The sequence below is a fragment of the Leptonychotes weddellii genome, chromosome 2 (assembly GCF_054177405.1).
Source record: "Leptonychotes weddellii isolate Sample4059 chromosome 2, ASM5417740v2, whole genome shotgun sequence".
NCBI lineage: Eukaryota > Metazoa > Chordata > Mammalia > Carnivora > Phocidae > Leptonychotes > Leptonychotes weddellii.
Genome location: NC_138370.1, coordinates 56,064,309 through 56,083,878, shown reverse-complemented (window position 1 = coordinate 56,083,878; position 19,570 = coordinate 56,064,309). Strand labels below are relative to the sequence as shown.

At 33.7% G+C, this 19,570-nt stretch overlaps 1 protein-coding gene across 1 annotated transcript in view; it reads right to left on the bottom strand.

The window, feature by feature from the left end:
* FSTL5 (follistatin like 5) overlaps positions 1–19,570 on the bottom strand; it is a 637,910-nt gene that overhangs the window by 190,562 nt on the left and 427,778 nt on the right. Inside the window, exon 7 of the mRNA XM_081813100.1 lies at positions 16,111–16,277. Coding sequence (XP_081669226.1) covers positions 16,111–16,277 — 167 coding nt within the window. The remainder of the gene's footprint in view (positions 1–16,110; positions 16,278–19,570) is intronic.

Genomic DNA, 19,570 nt, shown 5'->3' with positions numbered 1-19,570 from the left:
AAAAATCTATGTGTGATCTTTCAGGTCTGACCACAGGCAGTAGCAAAGGTTTTGCCTGGCAGACCTTGCAAAAGAAAGCTGCACTTCCTACACCGGACTTAGAGCACAGCCCGTGCACTGCCATCTCTATAGAAAGTTACAGTCAAGAACTCAGGATCCCTTGGCCAGCCATGCTCTTATCTATATTATTAACCCCAAGCACCTCCATTAGGTACCTCCATCAGGAAGCTGTGTCAGAAACACCTCTGACAGGCACCTCTGCTGAGACCTCTTTATGGGGAGAAGGGCAGGGGGAGGGACTCGAACACACTTTTTTCTACTCTGGACTCAGTATTTAGTACTTTGCCACTCCTAGCCCTTACCCATCCTTCCCCTCCTCCACCTGAGTCCATAAAACTGCAGGATCCTTTTGTTCAGCTTCTCTTGGGAGTGAGGCAATTCCTTTATTCTGGCTAGCGATTCCCCATGTCTGTGCTGATCCATCTGACCCTTGACTTGTGCCATTTCACGGAGAAAAATGGAACAGTGGGAGAGTTGGTACTTTCTCTAATTTAGCTTCTTGCTTATATTTTTACACTAAGTGACTAAAGGCTTGTATGTTACTTTCATTTTGGCTTGTTCCGTCAATCAGTCACTATGACACCTAGCAGCTGAGCAAGCTCCAGCTCAAATCAGCCCTTGAAGATGTGTACCTTCTTTGAGCCTTTCTTGTCTGTAGAACTGGGATATTGATACCTTTTCATCATAATTAGATTTCTTAAGATAAAACTGAAACTTAATTACAGCAGTCTCAAAACCATAATTATAACTGGAAATGTGAAGGATCTCCAAAACAGTAAATAACAGTGATTGAGCATATGAATCATTTTACATTTGGTTACATTTTTATAAATATGAACAATAAATCTCACATCTTCAAACTACACATATTTTCTACAGGATGTCCTGTAGAACATCCTCTACAGGATGACTTCAAAGTCAACATATTTATATATAAACCATATTCTAATTCCAACAAAGAAGCCAACTTCACAAGATTCTTCCATTTTTACCAATAGTACTGGGTACTATATAGTACTAATAGTACTACACACCAGTCACTAGGACCCAAGCTTTTTTTTTTTTTAAAGATTTTTATTTATTTATTTATTAGAGAGCAAGTGAGAGAGAAACAGCATGAGAGGGGAGAGGGTCAGAGGGAGAAGCAGGCTACAGGAGCCCGATGTGGGACTCGATCCCAGGACTCCGGGATCATGACCTGAGCCGAAAGCAGTTGCTTAACCAACTGAGCCACCCAGGAACCCAGGACCCAAGCTTTTGAGCCCTATTTTGTTTCTGCTTTTTCCCTGATTTGTTGACAGAACATTGCTTCATGTGCATTTGTGAAAGAGACAGACCCTCACTTGCTATCTACACCTGTTATATTAATAGGAATCTGACACAAAATGTCATCTTGTCTTTCCCCAACATTTCTGTAACATATTTGCAAAATAAAAGAGCAAATAAGCAAAACTTAAGCAGATGAATTCCTTACAGGCCAAATTAATATTATCAGAGGCACGCAGGCATTTTTCGGTATTGACTTAGAGACAAGAAAATTTCATTCCCCACTGTTGTCTTATACTAAGAGCCACTATGGCAATGGGGTTGATTGATTCTATGCTTCCTGAATATTATTTGTCCATTTCTGCCTTGCAGAATTGAAATTTCTGCGTATTGTTTAGAATTATTCTGTCCCTCCTAATTCTTCAAGGCCAAAGTGTGAAGTTCCCCATCAATATTTTGGTCCACTAATTCATGACCTTTTCTTCTATCAATAATTCATGTGACCCTCAACACTAATTTGGTAGTTGATGCTTTGTTATTTCCTTTATTTAACAATATATTATTCAAAGTGTCTCACAGCCTTCTTAGGAATACACAATTACCACAGTGTTTTGACTAGACAACTTCAATAATAAAAAAATATATATTAATTATTTAAGAAGTATAGTTTCAAATTTGAACTGCTACCTGAATAAACTTGGTAATTAAAGCAAATTGTACAAGAAATTTCAGCATACTATTTAAGTGGGAAATTAGGCATTTCCTTTAAGTCCTGATTTATTCTTGATTTATTATATCCTAATTTCTTTCATTTAAAGTTGCCTCCAATTTAGAAATATACTGAAGTTTTAGTTGGCTCATATAAGATTTATTTTAGTGCGTGACAAGGTCAACTCCAACTGCAACGAAAACAACACTTTTTAACTGCTATTCCACTGCACAAGGGTAACTTCTGGTTTTTTTGTTGTTTTTTCAGAGGAAAGTAGATTCAAGGAAACATGGTTGCAATGGTATATTTAGATATCTTTGTGTACTGTTTCGAAGTCTTGAAAATTGATATCATTTAAAGGCTAATAAGACTTTTTTTTCTAAGTACATTACTTGAACAAATATATCTTTCTGTTAATGTAATCGTATTCTTTTGGGTATTCTTCATCAGATTGTAATTTGTATATTCTATTCTATTAATTCGTGTCATGGAAAACATATTTCATGTAATATTAAGAGTCTGAAATAAAAAGAACATTTTCTTGACAATTAATTTTGTGGTTTTTATTTAGAAGGTGAATATTACATTTTCTTATGAAATATTCATTGGCGTTATATATACTTCTAATTTATTTAAAAGTTGATTTTTCAGTTCTTTGTTTAATATTCAGATATAATAGGGCAAAATCTTATTAGCAAATGAAAAAAGGAATTTTAGTGCGGACAGAAGGAATGGAGTAAATGTTCCTGTGAGGGAAGGAGAACTAAATCTTATTAAATTTTTACTATTTATCTTGTGTTAGTTTAAAGATGTATGCTTCATTTTTTTTTTAAAGATTTTATTTATTTATTTGACAGAGAGAGACATGAGAGAGGGAACACAAGCAGTGGGAGTGGGAGAGGGAGAAGCAGGCTTCCCGCCGAGCAGGGAGCCCGATGCGGGGCTCGATCCCAGGGCCCTGGGATCATGACCTGAGCCGAAGGCAGCCGCTTAACGACTGAGCCACCCAGACGCCCGATGTATGCTTCATTTAATATAATTTTTCACAAATCTGTAAGGTAAGTTGCTGGAAGGTCTTTTATTTTCTTTACAAATAAAAAGGTTGTGACTTAGATTTCATGCCTTGCCAACATTCTATTACCAAGGAACTGACAGAGCAGTAACCTCAGTGTTTCATGGGTGCATCTCTCTCTTGGGCCAGGGATTATGAAGTCTCTAAATGTCTTAATACAGCAGAGGCAATTAAATTCCTTCCACTCACCCCACAAAAAAAGCTGTTTCTAACGCAGAATTTTATCACTAAATAGTATAAATAATAGCTCCCTCTTTTATTCAGGTAAATTGCTGGAAATGAATAGCACATTTTACCAAAATATCCTGCTGGAATGTATAGGAAGTGTAGATGTATGGAGCTTAAAACACTGTTGAAGTGTAATTTTAAAAGAGTTAAAACACAATTCCAATAAAAATATAAAATTAACAGGGACAAAGATTTATTTATCTCATTAATGAGGGAACCAGCAAGATGGTAAAGCTAGCTTAAATTCCATTTGAAGAGCAGATATTTATATAATTTGGGAAAGGCATGCTGATGTAAGTTTGTGAAGTTTAACACAAAAGTAGTTGATAATTATCTTGAAGTTATCTTTTCCATAGAACAGAAATCATTTGCCTTCATATGCATATTCACAGAGTTTGTGCCCTAATAAGTAGTTAATGGACAAATTACATCACAGAGAATTGAATAATCTTTAGGTGGGAGTCTTAGTCCATACTTCAATCTGATCTTGAAAAATATGTCATTATTACATATCCTTGTAACATACATTGTCCCAAGCAATTGACTCTAGACCATCAAGCAGAAGATGGCCCCCTAGTTGGTTACCCTAACTCAAAATATGAAATAACATCATAACATATTGTAACCATGGTTTGCCCAGTTTGTTTCTCTCTAAAAATTATATTGTCCTTGTTCACCTCATACATTGAAGATTGTCTTTATTTTTTTTATTTATTATTTTTTGTTAAAGATTTTTTATTTATTTATCTGAGACAGAGAGAATGAGAGAGACAGAGAGCACATGAGAGGGGGGAGGGTCAGAGGGAGAAGCAGGCCCCCCGCTGAGCAGGGAGCCCGATGCGGGACTCGATCCAGGAACTCCAGGACCATGACCTGAGCCGAAGGCAGTCGCTTAACCAACTGAGCCACCCAGGCGCCCGAAGGTTGTCTTTATTTTTGATGCCAATTTTTCTTGCCATAAATTAAAGTAACTCTTATACCTATAAACTCTAGAATCATAGACCATATAATATGTATGAGTGAATATGCTATTAACTCATACATATTTGTTGACTCTGTAAACATTCATTGATAAGTTGTCAAAGGATCACATTCAAGCTAAATCATTAGACTTGCATATGCCATAGAGGAATAGAAATGAATAAAATAAGGGAGGAATTAATATCTGCCTTTGGGACAATAGCTAGTTAATTATTTTTAGACAAAAATTATAAAATCACAATGCATTTCACCCATTGAAAGAAGGTTTTATAAATCACAATAATGTCAGCATAAATATATTTGAACATTGGTTATATAAATTTAAGAATGTTTACTAGAGTTATCTATCATAAATATAATTCATTTTCAGTAGGAAAAATGGTAATTTATAAGCAATTACCAATTAACATGCTTCATTAATATAACTGATTTCACATACCTCTGCATCAAGTTCCTTGAGTGAACGAAAAAATTTTTTAAAAAAGTGTTCTTTATTAGTAGTGTTTTTGTCTTATTTTAATAGTGTATACTGTTAGGAAGAAAATATATGATAAATTCCCAGCCTTTGCCAAAATCCTGCTAATTGAACAGAAATGAAATAACAAATCCTTGAAGGAACAACAAAATTGGATTTTACAACTTCTTTTCTTTTTGGTTATTACTTCTAATAGGCTTCTTAAATTTCCCTCTCTAAAACATTGAGTACTCAGAAGGATAATGTTGATAGCATATTTGAATACTGTTACAAAACAGAGATATCTATGACACTATTTCTTTATTTTAGATTAAACTGTAACTTTTGCTTCTTGCACAAAAGGAGAAAGATAAAGTAAGAATCAACAACTACTGTTAAAGTGAATGGGCTGTCTTTCTATATTAAACGATCTTGACCTATTATGCCTTAAATTATATAACAAGATTTTGATTTTGAACCCTATGATTGTTGATGGCTGTGAAGCAATTATACCAGAGAATTGCCCCTCAGTTTTTTTAAAAATAAATTGTGTAGTCATATATAGCTCTTACAAGCTGGGCATTATTTAAAAGGTTAGGAATAAGTTAACTATAATTAGAGGGCAATGAAAAGTCTACTGTGAAATGAATGGTATGTACTTTAGGAGGTCTGTAAGATCAATTGGCATTAGTTATATATCCTTTAAATGGTGCTTGCTATTCTCCTTTGATATGAAACAGAAAAGTTGCTTAAAATTTTATAGATGTATTATTTGTTTAAATTATAGTTCTATCTGCAAATATGGACCAAGGTGACTAGAGAAAGATAAACTGTAAAGAGAACCAAAATTATTATTGAAATTTTGCAGTTAAAAATCAACTTAAACATCATCTTGTGTATAAGTATAAATATGTTGGTTTCTCTTGTGTTGCAAAGTAAGTAAATATATTTTTTAAATGATACATTTCAATGTTTGGCAAATATTAAGTATCCATCCATCATCATCATTGTGTTATATGTTATAAATGTAAATGTACACCTCTATAATCAAATAAAAGAACCTGGTTTTATTTAATGTATTTAAGCCCTTGATCAATATATTAATAATTTGAAGCCCTTTATTAACCTATTATCTTTGCTAACTCTTATACATAACTCCATTAAATATACCATGCTACCTCAAGCCTGATGTACTCTTTCCTAGCAATACCTGTCTGCCACTCCTTCATCTAGCTCTAGTCTCCACCATAAGACTAGTGTATTTTTAGAAGTCTTCTGTGACTCTGCAACTTAAATTTGACTTCCTTTTTCTATTATTTATATATTTGCATATATATAAACAAATATGTATAGATGGCCTCCAACTTACGATTTTTCAACTTTATCATGGTGTGAAAGCAATACACATTTTGTAGACACCATACTTCAAATTTTAATTTTGATATATTCCTGGGTTGGCCCAGCGTGGTACTAATACTCTCTGGTGATGCTGAGCAGCAGTGAGCCATAGCTCCAAGTCAGGAAGATCTGTATTTATGAAACTTTCATACTGCATTATTAAATATAATGTAGTTGTATTCTTTTTTGATTCCTTTAATCTGTGAGATTTTCAAGACTGGAATGGTGTCTCTTATAGGTATATCCTCAGCATTTAACTGAGTGCCTGGAAAAGCGTACCAGTTAAATCAATATTTGTTGAATACATGAAGATTAAATAATGACAAAATATGTGTTGCCCCTCATCTTTTTCTCCCCCCTTATTGCATATGATAGGAGATTAAATTGAAACTATAGTAAAAAATCAATATGCTTAATGAGAAATGTTATTAAAGAAATGGAATCCAGAAATTGTTGAGGCATGTTAGGCTTAAATGATTGACTGCCAATAAACATCAGTTGATTGATAACCCTGCATGTAGCTACAGGAAGTAAATAAAGTCTCTAGCAACATATTGAATATAAAAAGTATACAAATAAACTCAATAATGCATAATTATGAATATTAGAAATATCACAATGTCATTTGTTATTTGCACATTTGAATTTTATTATCTCCTAGGTGTCAGTACAAGGCTAACATCATAATCCAAAGTTGAATATGTAAAGGTCCTTGAGCTCAGAGTTTCTAGTCTAGAGAAGAAAGGCAAGAATGTTAATAGTTCTACTATATGCAACAAGTATGGTAATTGCTAGACAAAGAACTTGAAAAAAAAAGTCAAATTTAGGCATAAGAAGCATTTATCTATTTGTAAACAATTCATTGGATTTAGGTAAATTAAAAAGACAAGGGAAGGTTTTCCAGTAGAGAGAAGAATGTGTTTGAGAATGGTAATAATAACACAACCTAATAGTCAGAAAGCAGCTAGTGTTTTGGAGGGGTTGTAGGAAAGAATGAATATGTATGAATAGTACGAAGAATTAATAAAGAAATAGACTTTCCAGAATAAGCTAAATAATTTGAATCTTTTTCTTTTTTTCATGAAAGCTACAAACAGCCATTAAAGGGTTTTAAAGAGGAATGCAAAATGGCCAAATGTAAATTTTATGAGGAGCTGTCTGCCTGTACTATGAAGTGCAGGTTTAAATGGAGGGGCAGTCTCAGTAGGAAAGGATCAAGTTTGAAGGTGAGAAATTATAAACTTAAACTAAGGCAGCCATAGTGGAAATGAGATGACAGAAGAGATTTAAGATAAATTTAAAAAGTTAAATTCACAAGGTTTTGTAATAGATCAGATTTGAGGGACAAATTGAGAGAGAACTTGAGCAGGACTCAGTTTTCTGGCTACATTGACATGGAATAGGAAACACTGCAAATGTTGCAGGTTTGAGGATAAAGATAATTGGTCTGGATTTTGATGTGGGAACAGAGGCAAAAGAAGAATTAAATTTCCTTACTATTTACAGCCCACTGACAAGTCCTTGAAACAGGCAGAGTGACATTCCTCTTAGAGCTCAGCTGCCTCGATGTTAATACTTCATTAAGGGCAGAAGGCAATCCTAGCACAACCCCCAGGATCCTGTAAGTCTAACGTATAAAAATTCCTTTGGAGACTTCCTTTATCTCTACCCCTCAAAATACATGATGGCAATCAGCCCCCAAGCATATGGCCCACCGATATACATCTGAAGGGTCTCATGACTATGGTTTTACTAGACAGTAATAAATGACCTTTTCCTAACAATAGCTAGCCCCCTCAAAGTCCTGGAAACCTTGCTTCCAAAATTCCTTAGAGACTTACGCTATCCCTAACCCCCTCCCAACTTGAAAGTATTTACTCAGCCACTCCTCCCTGACCTCAGTGCAGTCTTTCTGCCCACGGGTCCTGTCCCTGTCCTTTAATAAAACCACCTTTTTGCTCCAAAGATGTTTCAAGAATTCTTTCTTGGACATCAGCTCTGAACCCCAACATCTTTCTTTCATCAGATTTCACACATTCAAACAAAAAACAAAAAACAAAAAAAAAGAAAGAGAGAAAGAGGAGAGAAATTTTAAATAGAATTATAACTTAGAATGTATCAGCTTAAATATAGTAGTTGAAGCCATGGGTTCAGACATATGATGAAAAAAAATAGCTTCATCAATTTAAGAATGAATCTATATCGATATTTAGCAAAAGTTCTTATTGAGAAAAAAAGAATGTCATAGTAGTCATGTTTCTGTGTTAATATTCTTCATAAACTTATTAAAATAACATGATCTGTCACAACTTTGAAAACTGAACCTGGAATTTTAAAAATAAAAAAATACATAACCTACCACATACAAACTAGTATGTGAATATTTCATTCACCAATCCACACATGAGCATTTCATTTTTATATATTGCTATTTGCAAGAATAAGTTCCAAAAAAAATGACCAAGATATTTTAAAATATTTTTTAAATTATTGATTTTAATACTTTCTTAAGAAGTGAATTGTAATATTCAGTGTTCCATTATATAAGCAGAACAAAGTAATTTAGGAATAATATTCATTTTAAAGCAGCATGCTCTTAGGCAATGTTTATGATCACAGGTAATTTCACCCATTTAACAATTATATAGGTGGAAAATGAATGCATGCTGCATATTTGGTATTTGTGGAAGAAATCCAACATCTTTAGCTTTGCCAATGCTCCTTGCTTTCTTTGGCTTGGAAGATTTCGAATTGTAAATATTCTCCAATTCCCCTGGATTTTAAGAGCCACAATGGCCTCAGGCTTATATTAAAAATAAATTAGTGGGGCGCCTGGGTGGCTCAGTTGGTTAAGCGACTGCCTTCAGCTCAGGTCATGATCCTGGAGTCCCGGGATCGAGTCCCACATCGGGCTCCCTGCTCAGTGGAGAGCCTGCTTCTGCCTCTCTCTCTGCCTGCCTCTCTGCCTACTTGTGCTTTCTCTCTGTGTGTCAAATAAATAAATAAAATCTTTAAAAAAATAAATAAATAAATAAATAAATAAATAAATTAGTGATAAAAATTACATGGTGAATGATGTATTATATTACAAACATTAAATGTCTACATTTTTCGTTAAGGGGATAAAAGAAATGGATTGTTTATAGTCTAGCAAAGAAAAAAGTCAATAACTTCCTTTTTAATAACTAGTTTTGATGTTATACTCCAATAGGTTCCAGATTAAAATAGAACACTATAGGTTTCTAAAAAGTTAAAATGAAATCTTGCTAACAAAATTGTTCTTATTGGTGAACATAGTTTGGGTTCTGTTATCAAAGAATAGCCTAAAGGTTAAAAATGCCCCTTTTGTATATATGAGAACTTTAAAATTCATAGATTTAAGGGAAAAAGTTACATCTTTACACTGCTGTAAGTATTAAAACTGAGTAATGGAGTCAGAATTCTCTACTGCTAAAATCACTTCTTTCAGTCTTTGGGAACTAAGCATGACTTGGGGATTTGACTTCTAAATTTGAAGTTCAGTACATATTCTGAAACATTTTTTTTTATCAGAATAAGGTATAGTATTCTATATTAAGCATTCAATGGCTTTAAAAATGCACACATGTTAAAATAAAAATACAATACAATAAAATTTTATTTTATTAAAGTTTTTAATTTTGATTAATTTTTTTATTATGCTGTGATATGTTATCTCGCAGTGTTCGTTTTGCCAGCTACATACTTATGAGGAGATCTAGCATTAAAAACAAACAAAAACTAATATGGACACTGCCACACCTGCAATTGGATTTTGATTTGAATTAAAGTGATTATTTCAACTGGTTTATTGTCTATGTTTATTTATCATTTTTTAAGAGAATGCTTTGCTTTAAGTGGATGTTAACTGTACATGGTGAGAATTGCTTCAGATAAGCCAGAGGGATAGAACTATCTTTTTTCTTTTTTCTTTTTTTTATGATTTTATTTATTTATTTGTCAGAGAGAGAGAGAAAGCACAAGCAGGGAGCCCGTGAGGGGCTTGATCTTAGGACCCTGGGATCATGACCTGAGATGAAGGCAGACACCTAACCAGCTGAGCCACCCAGGCATCCCAGGATAGAACTATCTTAAGAATGATCAGAGAAACTGCTGAATCACTGAACTCTTATCTCTGAAACTAATAATACACTATATATTAATTAATTGAATTTAAATAAATTTAAAAAAAGAATGATCAGAAAAAAATCATTAGATTGAAAAATAAGTAAATAAATAAAACTTAGTAGAATATTTAATGAGAGGCCTATAAATGCAAAATTCACAATCAAAGAAATAAGATGAGGACTGATAAAACTACCAAAGGAATAGAGTTGGTGTGCAGAGGTGCTCAGATTTGAATTCAGATGGATAATCATATTTAATCAATGCTGAAAAACAAAACAAAATAAAAGTATAAAGAAAAAAGTAGAACGTCTTCTATCCTCTTAGATGGCCGTGGATAGAGAAGTAGAGATTGCTCTCCTGCTCCTCCTTTGTAACAGAAGGCTGAGCAGTATGCCTAGCTAAACAGTGGTATTTAGTCTCCCTAGTACAGTTATTGCAGTTATTGCTCATCGGTGACCCGTAAAAGGTTGCGGGACTTCCAGGAATAAGTTCCTTTATCTTTTACCTGCTTTGTACTGCTGTGGCTCTGGACTGTAGAATGATGGAATATAGATTGGTGGCTGGAGCTCCAACAGCCCTCTTGATCCCTGAGATGACCTTAACGATAAAAGCCAAGCTCTTGGAATGCCAGAAAAGAAGATAGAAGATTGAGGTCCAGATGCTTCATGGAGCAATCATGCCAGCTATGGAAGGTATATTTTATGAAAGAATAAACTCCTGTGAATTTAATCCATGTTTTTCCTAGTCTCTTCTAAATGCAAGGCACAATTACTAACAGGTTAGACAGATGTAAAAGAAACAAAAATCACAGAATGAATGTTAAGATGGGAAAAAAATAAGGAATCTACAAAGCCAATGTATTAAATTCACATGAACTTTTAACAGTTCCAACTTTTAATCTCAGTGATGTAAGCCACAGTATCATTTGTAAGAAAACGGTTTCATGCAGTATTTAAGCCAACTTGACTTTCATGTTAGGAGAATGCCAGACACAGTAAATAAAATGCAGCACCTAACTAAAGTTAAATTTCAGACAGACAAGAATGATTCTTGTATGAAGTATATCCCATGCAATATTTGGTACATACCTATAGTAAAAAAAATATTTATTGTATATCTGAAATCCAAATGTATCTGTGAGTTCTGCATTTTATCTAGCAAGTCTACCTTTAAAGTTGTTGAAAATCATATAAATTACATCAGGTTATTTCAAAATAATATTTTCATAGGGCTTTACATTTGTTATTAAGCATGATCAACATGCCATATTGAATCAAACTACTGATAGTGATAAAATAAATAACTTATATTTTATGTTCAATCTGGTATGCACCATTGAATCTTATAACAATCCCTCCTTTTACAGATGAAGAGACTGTAACTTAAATTGCTTCAATCAATTCACTGTGATTGCATAGCTAATAAGTGGCAAAACTAGGATTGGAATCTAGGAACCAGCTCGAGAGAAGCAAGGTCAACAGGAGAGTCATGTTCTAAACCTCAAAACTCCTCATCTGCATTTCCTGGTCATAGCTCATCGGACCAGGATTAGGACTCAGGCTCAATCACAATAATGCCAGAATTGTAGTTTGTGTGCCAAGTTGCACCCAAAGCAGAAAGATCAAAGTAAAGCAATTATCTATTGCAGGAACTTAGGCAGAAAAAGGACTGAAGACACATATACGATGGAAAATATATGAATGTATAGTAGCCGAGTGAATTTAATGGCATATCTTCAGAGCAGAGATTAATACAAGATTGCTAATAGGAAGTTAAGTCAGTATGATTCCTAAAGCTGCATTGAATAGAAAAAAAAAAAAAAAAAACTTCCAGTTTCAGTGACTACAACTGGAACAAATTTGGTGGGGGCATTTCCTGTTAGTTCCCAAACTCTCTTACTACGATATGTGTCCTAACATTGAATTCCTGTTGTTTTAGGCAGGTTGAGTGTTTCTGTGCTGTTGAAACCTATATTAGGAAGAAGAGAAGAAAGAGGAAGAGGAGGAGGACAAGAGAGAAGAAAAAGCAAAGAACATTTACCCTGTGACATAGAGTATTACCAGTTTAAAAATACTTTATCTCATTAGTTCTCATGCAAAAATGAGTTCATTCTACTGTTATCTTCAATTTACAGATAAGGAAGCTGGGCATAGGGCGGTTAAATACCTTGAGGACATATCACTCCCAAGAGACTGAATATTAATTGGAATCCAGACAGTCTGAATCCCCAGCCCATTTTGCAAACCACTGTGTCACTGCTTCCAGTAGTTCAGTAGTGTTCTTTTATTCATTGGGTCCAAAACAGAAGATAGGCCAAATGAAAGGCTTCTAACATCAAGTGAATATCAATCAGCCCTACACATAATAGCACAGACTATAAAACCTATTAGTAATGGATAGGGGCCAGAATTATTTGGGATACATTTTGCAAAGGGTAGCAGAAAATGACAGACCATCTCACTTCCATGCAGCGGTGAAGCTCAAGAACTGAAGTCAATCATGCCATATAAACATTCCAGCACTACCACTTATTCCTTCAACAACCTTGGATGAACAATGCTCTTAGCATGAATCCCCACATATGCAAATGAGGGTAAGATTCATTGCTTAAAAAAAGATTCCCTGCTTCATGGAGTTGTCTTTAGGGCTAATAAGGTAATGAAGTAGTGACATAATGAGAATTAATATGAATCTATCCTACTAAATAAATAAAATTATATTTGCAATGCATGGAGGGAGATTAAAAACGTACTCACAGGATTTCTTCTGCACTTAAGAATGGGAATAAGTGGATATAAAAAAAGGAGGGGTAATTATGCTTTTAAAAAATGTTTATATTATTTTAATCTTTTGCAATCAGAAAGCATTTATGTGTTGCCTAGGTAAATATATGTTAAATCCTACCTAATATATATTAAAGAATCAGAAAGAATATTGAAAATTGTCATCAATTTCTTTGACATGAAAAACACTTATAATTTTAACCTTACATAATTTAATGGGAATTAAACCCACTCTTGTGGGAACAAATATATACTTTGGTATAATTTACACCCAATATACTTGGGTATAAAACTGACTCATATCTGGAAGTTTTGAAAGTCCTCTTTGCTTATAAACAAAGAATGTATTTTACAATGTAGTAAGGTCATCTTGATCTTTCAACACATCCAAAATCTATATCTAATGATAAACACACATTTTAAGAAGATATAACTACAGATGTTTCTCAACTTATTAAACCCATAAAATTATTTAGATGACATTCTTAGGGGCAAACAATAGAACCCATTCTAGCTAGTTTTGAGCAAGAATGCCATTTAATGAAGAAATTAGGGAGGTCATAGGATATCCAGCACTGAGTATCATCCTTAGGGAATGAGAAGCCAGGAAAAAAGCACAAGCCCCATATTGAGATTGACCCATGAAGATCCAATTGAAGCTGAATACTGACCAATTCCAGAACTTTCATCACTGTTGTCCTTGCAAGTAAGATCTGCTGCCACAGCACTCACCAGGAAGGACAGATGGGGAGAGTGAATTCCGTAAAGCACCTGTGATTCCCTGCTCTTGCTTACACAATGAAGTCTTGGGTCAGCAGTGTCTTTGCCTTATTCATATATCTGCTCCCTAACTGCAAAGACGGCTAATTAAGTCAGACTGTGGTTTCTAGTTTGGGAAAGCAAAGAACCAAAGCACTGCCAAAATATCTGAAGGGTTGTTCAAAAGATGTTGAGTAATCAGATGACATATCAGATGTCCACTAGAGACAGTACTGACTTTCTCTTTCTCTCTCTGTCTCTCTCTCTATATATATATATTCACACATACATGTAATAAACTATATAATATAATATATATATATTATAATACTATATGGCTGACTATATAATAGTTTATTATATTTAATGCAGTTATACATATATATATAAACTATATAGTTAGCTTATTAACTATAATAAAGTCTACATACAGATGGATAAATAGATATAGATAAATAATTTATTTCCATGGTGAAGTCCTTATTTTATAGCAGACTTTAAACAGGTTAAGTATAAAACAAAACACAAGTAATATTTTATAACTTTTACTTCACACCTTAGTTATATTGGTAAATGCATGTAAATGAAAACACCAGTGGTATACTGGAAAATTAAATAAATATCCCTTTCAAAGATATCCTGCAGTTTCATTTGGAATGTTGAAAGTTATATGTATACTATAGGTTATGAATGCTTGTCCAATTTATTTAAATATGACTTGTAATGAAATCAAAACTTTTTAAATCTTAAAAATGTTTTTGAAATTCTCAAAATTTCAAAATGAAATTTATGAAATGTAACCAAAATAACTTTATCCAATAAAAATCAATTTATTGATGTCAGAATTTATCTCATGCTTACATATATTTTGGACACCTAACTTACCTATAATCATTTTCTTAGAAATTTCAAGTTTCTAGAACAGAGTCAGAAGTTAGGGAGTAAACAAAATAACACAAGATCCAGGCAAAAGAATGTGCCCATTTTTATAATTTTTCCACAGATTACTCAAAGCATACCCTTCCTTACTGAAACAATTCAAATGAGCTTATTTTGAGGTATTCAAACCACAGCACCATAGAATACATGGGCCTCTGGACATAACATGGAAAACTTGATAGTAGGAATGAAGGTAGAAAATAAAAGATAAAATGTAGACATAACAACATATAAGCAAACCCATGTCTCTCGAAGACTGTTGAATACTGCTAAAATTATAGCTATTCTAATGCACAGTGTTCTTGATATCTTAAGAATTAAGTATTATTCTCCATATACTCTCTGAAGAACTTTCACATATATAAACAAATTTAGGAAAAAAATTATTAAATAAAAAAATTAAAATTGGAAAGCTTCTGTTTTGAATCATTTGAGGACATTAAACAAGAATATTAGTAAGACGTAATACATAAGAGTAACTCTCTTGGACCTGTGTTTTAGAGTTCTTTATGCTGCTTTCTTTAGAGGTTTCTTTATGAAACAACAAAGAATGAACGAACAGGTGATGGCTTTCTTGAGCAATAATAAAAAAGTAACTGAAATTTATGTGCATGGAGATCATAAAATCCCCAAATCACTAAGACAAAGGATTGCCCTACGTCATTTCCAGGGCATCCCATAACACACAATTTTTACGTCTTTTCATCATCTAGGATGATGTATACTTTTTAACCCTCACTTGGAACACATAACATGGAAGGTACAGATGAATACCCTGTTTCTGTTTCATTTTCAAAGCTGTACCCTTTCAAATTGAGTTTAAGATTCTGGGTCTCTAGGAGTGAACCTGATTGGAGAAATTTATTCCAATTTCATTCTAGAAAAATAAACCATTTATTGCTTGATTAATGTTTATTATTTCTAATACACTATGAAGTATTTGAAGCAAAAACTGTCTTTACCCAATCTAACACCTCACAAGCTTTAGGCTGTTGCTCAACCATAATAGCAAATACATAAAGATTAATTGTTGATAATTGTAGAAATTCTGACAATCAGACAGAATTGGTTTAAGTTGATATGATCCCACCAATACAGGGCTACATAACCTGATTACTACATCTACACAAGTGATTTGGATAATTTCAAACGATCTATAGTGCACTTACCAGTCACTAGTGTGGATATGACAATGTTCCAATAATCTTCTTCTACTCTACATCCGATATTCATTAAGCTGCTCAGACTTCACAAAGTCTAGAGTATATCACGTGAAACACACAAATTATAAAGCAACATCTATTTATGTACTCACATTGATGTCTTCCAAATCTAAATTATTTAGAATAATATTGTTCCTTTGCCAGATGATGGGGGGTCTCGGTGCCCCCCGAATGGCACAGCTCAAAACAGCACTTTGCCCCACAGTTGCCGTTGTAATGCTTAGTTTCTGATCCTCAGGCAGACTCAACTGGATAACCTCTGGAAAGATAAAGGGTCAGTAATGTTGATGAGCATGTAGTTTTATAAGGTTAATTAGTATAAAGTCTCTGAATAGTAGTAATTAAGGCTTTTAGTTTGAATAAAATGGAAAAAAGCTTGTGATGAAATGGAAAAAAAGAATAAATTGTTTCCAAGAAAAGGTCAGAATGACATTTCAATTTAATTGATTGACAAGCATCCTCGTGAGGAAAAGAACTATGAAACATGAAATGAATATCAGAAGTAGAGTTATAATAAGCCTGGCAGATTGCACCCAAAAGAGAGATAAATTATTTAACTGCCACATCGACATGTAGTGTGTCATCGGCATTGAAATAAAAATGATGTTGTTTATTCACTGATAGATTTATATTGTAGGTGAGGTGAGATCATTGCTGGCTGGCTTCAGAGAACGCTAGCATAGCTGAATGGGTAAAATGCATCATTCTGCTGGGAAACATAAATTGACTCTAAAGGGATAAGATTTATTTGGGAAGTTGACGGAGGGAAAACTGAAGTTCACCAACCGAACAGCAATTAAGTGAAATGCTGTCAGCTGCCTTTATCAGCCAGACAATGTTGGGACAGTACAGTTGCTTCCTGATCCTTAAATTTTAAAGTTAAATATAATATTTTAACTATTTAACATATTTCTCCTAGTAATTATGCTGAACCAGAAAATATAATTTGTAATCTGGATCTGGCTTTCCTTTTGTGTTTTCAGGCAATCTTTACCAGTTACGGGAATTAACAAGTCTGTCATTGTGGATTGTCATGAGAGATGACTAGATAATCCTACTGGTTTTCATCCATGCGAAAGCTTCCTGTTAGTCTTCATCAGTTCACATTCACAGACACTAACTTTTCTACACTGACTACATTTTGACTTTGCTCAGTCTTAGCCAGGTTAGAATATCACAAATCAATATTCTGAAATGAAATTTCCATGGGTGGGGGGGGGACAATGATGGTCTTTTGTTTCTTCGTTGTGATTGATGATATTTTTCATGGGGGCATTGAGTATAGAAAAGCCATGGCTTTTAATTTGCAATAAATATGTATCAGGTGCAATCTTTGCTGTCTCCTCCGCGAACCCCTCTCCTTTCCTTTCACCATTCTACCTTCTTTTTCTCTCTTTCTGAATCCCATGTCATCTTGAGAAGAAAGAGAAATGCCAATCAAATATATTTTATAGAATGCAACTATTCGGTAAACAGTTACTTTATTTTTTGGTAGCATCACAAATTGTCATGCCAAAAATGGCATACATTTTTGTATTGAAAGACCAGGATTGAACATACAATCTCCCACATGCAATGTTAAATGATCTCTGTTGTCAGGAACCCTGCCTGCCGCACCATTAGCTGATGAATATAAATGAAATAAACTGACTCTTACTTGTTGTATAAGATCTAGTGTTTAAATCTAAAAACCTTAATGACTCAAGGCAGCAGTGTTTTGCATTGTCAAAGAAGGAGGTAGGCATGCCTTTGAAATTGAAAAACCCTATGAGAGAAACTCAGCCCAATTTATTATTTTTGTCATAACATCACTTATAGAAATGATACAAATTGTTAACAAGGACCTTGCTCAGTCATTAGTATTGACAGCCTAATGTTCCCTAATGACATTTATCCCTATTCACATTTTATTTCAATGATTCTTGAGCAATAGAACATAGGTAATATGCTTAATCTTCTTTTCTTTAATACTCATACTGTTTTTTTCTTTCTCTTTCTTTTTTTCTTTCTTTCTTTCTTCTTTCTTTCTTTCTATAAAATCACTAAAATATATTTGGCCAATTAGGCATAGAAAACATTTGAAATTTGCAGACACAGTGTTTCTTTAGGTCTTTTTTTAAAAAGATTTTATTTATTCATTTGAGAGAGAGAGAGCGAGGAGGGTAGGGGCAGAGAGGGAGAGAGAGAATCTCAAGCAGACTCCTCACTGAGGACGGAGCCTGATGTGGAGCTCAATCTCACAACCCTAGATCATGACCTGAGCTGAAGTCAAGAGTTGGACACTTAACCAACTGAGCCACCCAGGCATCCCTAGGTCTTTTTTTTAAATATTACAAACTTATAGAAAAAGGGAGAATTATAAAAGTAATAACATCATGTAAAGTATTATAAGGATTATTAATAAGTTTTCATTAACATTTCTGAATTCCAGCTTCTGGTTTCTCATAAAATCATGTAAGAAATAATGGGACATCTGGTTCTAAAATCAGCATGTTAGCATTGGCTACTCTGACATTTAGAAATACAGTTGCTACTAAGTCACCTTGGAATCTTTTCACTAACCTCCTACATCTGGTATTAGGTCTCAGGCCATTCAAATTAGATGTGCTTTTAGTAGTTATACATTAACAATGCTAATTAGATAATATGAACATGTTAGAGTAAATGCTGAGATTCAGCATAACAATGTGGGATATCTTTCTAAAATGTAACTTTTTTGAGAGGATGCATAATGAGAAATAAGAATTACTATTCACCCAGGGCATATTAACTTGCACAGTAAAAAAGTTTTTCTCTAATTTGGAGATTACATTTTAAAATTATTTTTAAAACTATCTCAGTAATATGTATTATTAAATAATGATATGTATTTTGAAAACTCTTTATAATTTTTTCCTGCATATTTCATGCTACATATACATTTCTCCTCTTCCCTAATATATCATATATATCTGCATACACAAAGCCAATTATGTTCACTTACTACTTCTCAAAATCAAGTGCTTTTTTTCCTTAAATAAATATAACAGTAAAATGTCTTTTTTTTTTAAGATGTTATTTATTTATTTGAGAGAGAGAATGACATAGAGAGAGAGAGAGCATGAGAGGAGGGAGGATCAGAGGGAGAAGCAGACCCCCCGCTGAGCAGGGAGCCCGATGCGGGACTCAATCCTGGGACTCCAGGATCATGACCTGAGCTGAAGGCAGTCGCTTAATCAACTGAGCCACCTAGGCGCCCCCCAGCAAAATGTCTTTTATCTACAAAATTGTCATCCTTATCTTTACTAGTCTTTCTGATAGCTATTAACAAAGATTTAATCTCACACTTTTATTTTTATATTCTAAATTTCACGAAACATGTTTTAATGGTGAAGAAAGTACACATAAAGCATACCGGATTTATGTTTTATAAAGAAACGGTGATTATTTCTAGAAATGCATTAACAACCTAAAACAATAACTATAGATCAATTTGTAAGCCAATTTAAGATTTATTTTAAGAGCTATTAGTACAGGTTTGTTGTCTCTGAGTGCTTGTGTATATTTAGTGTT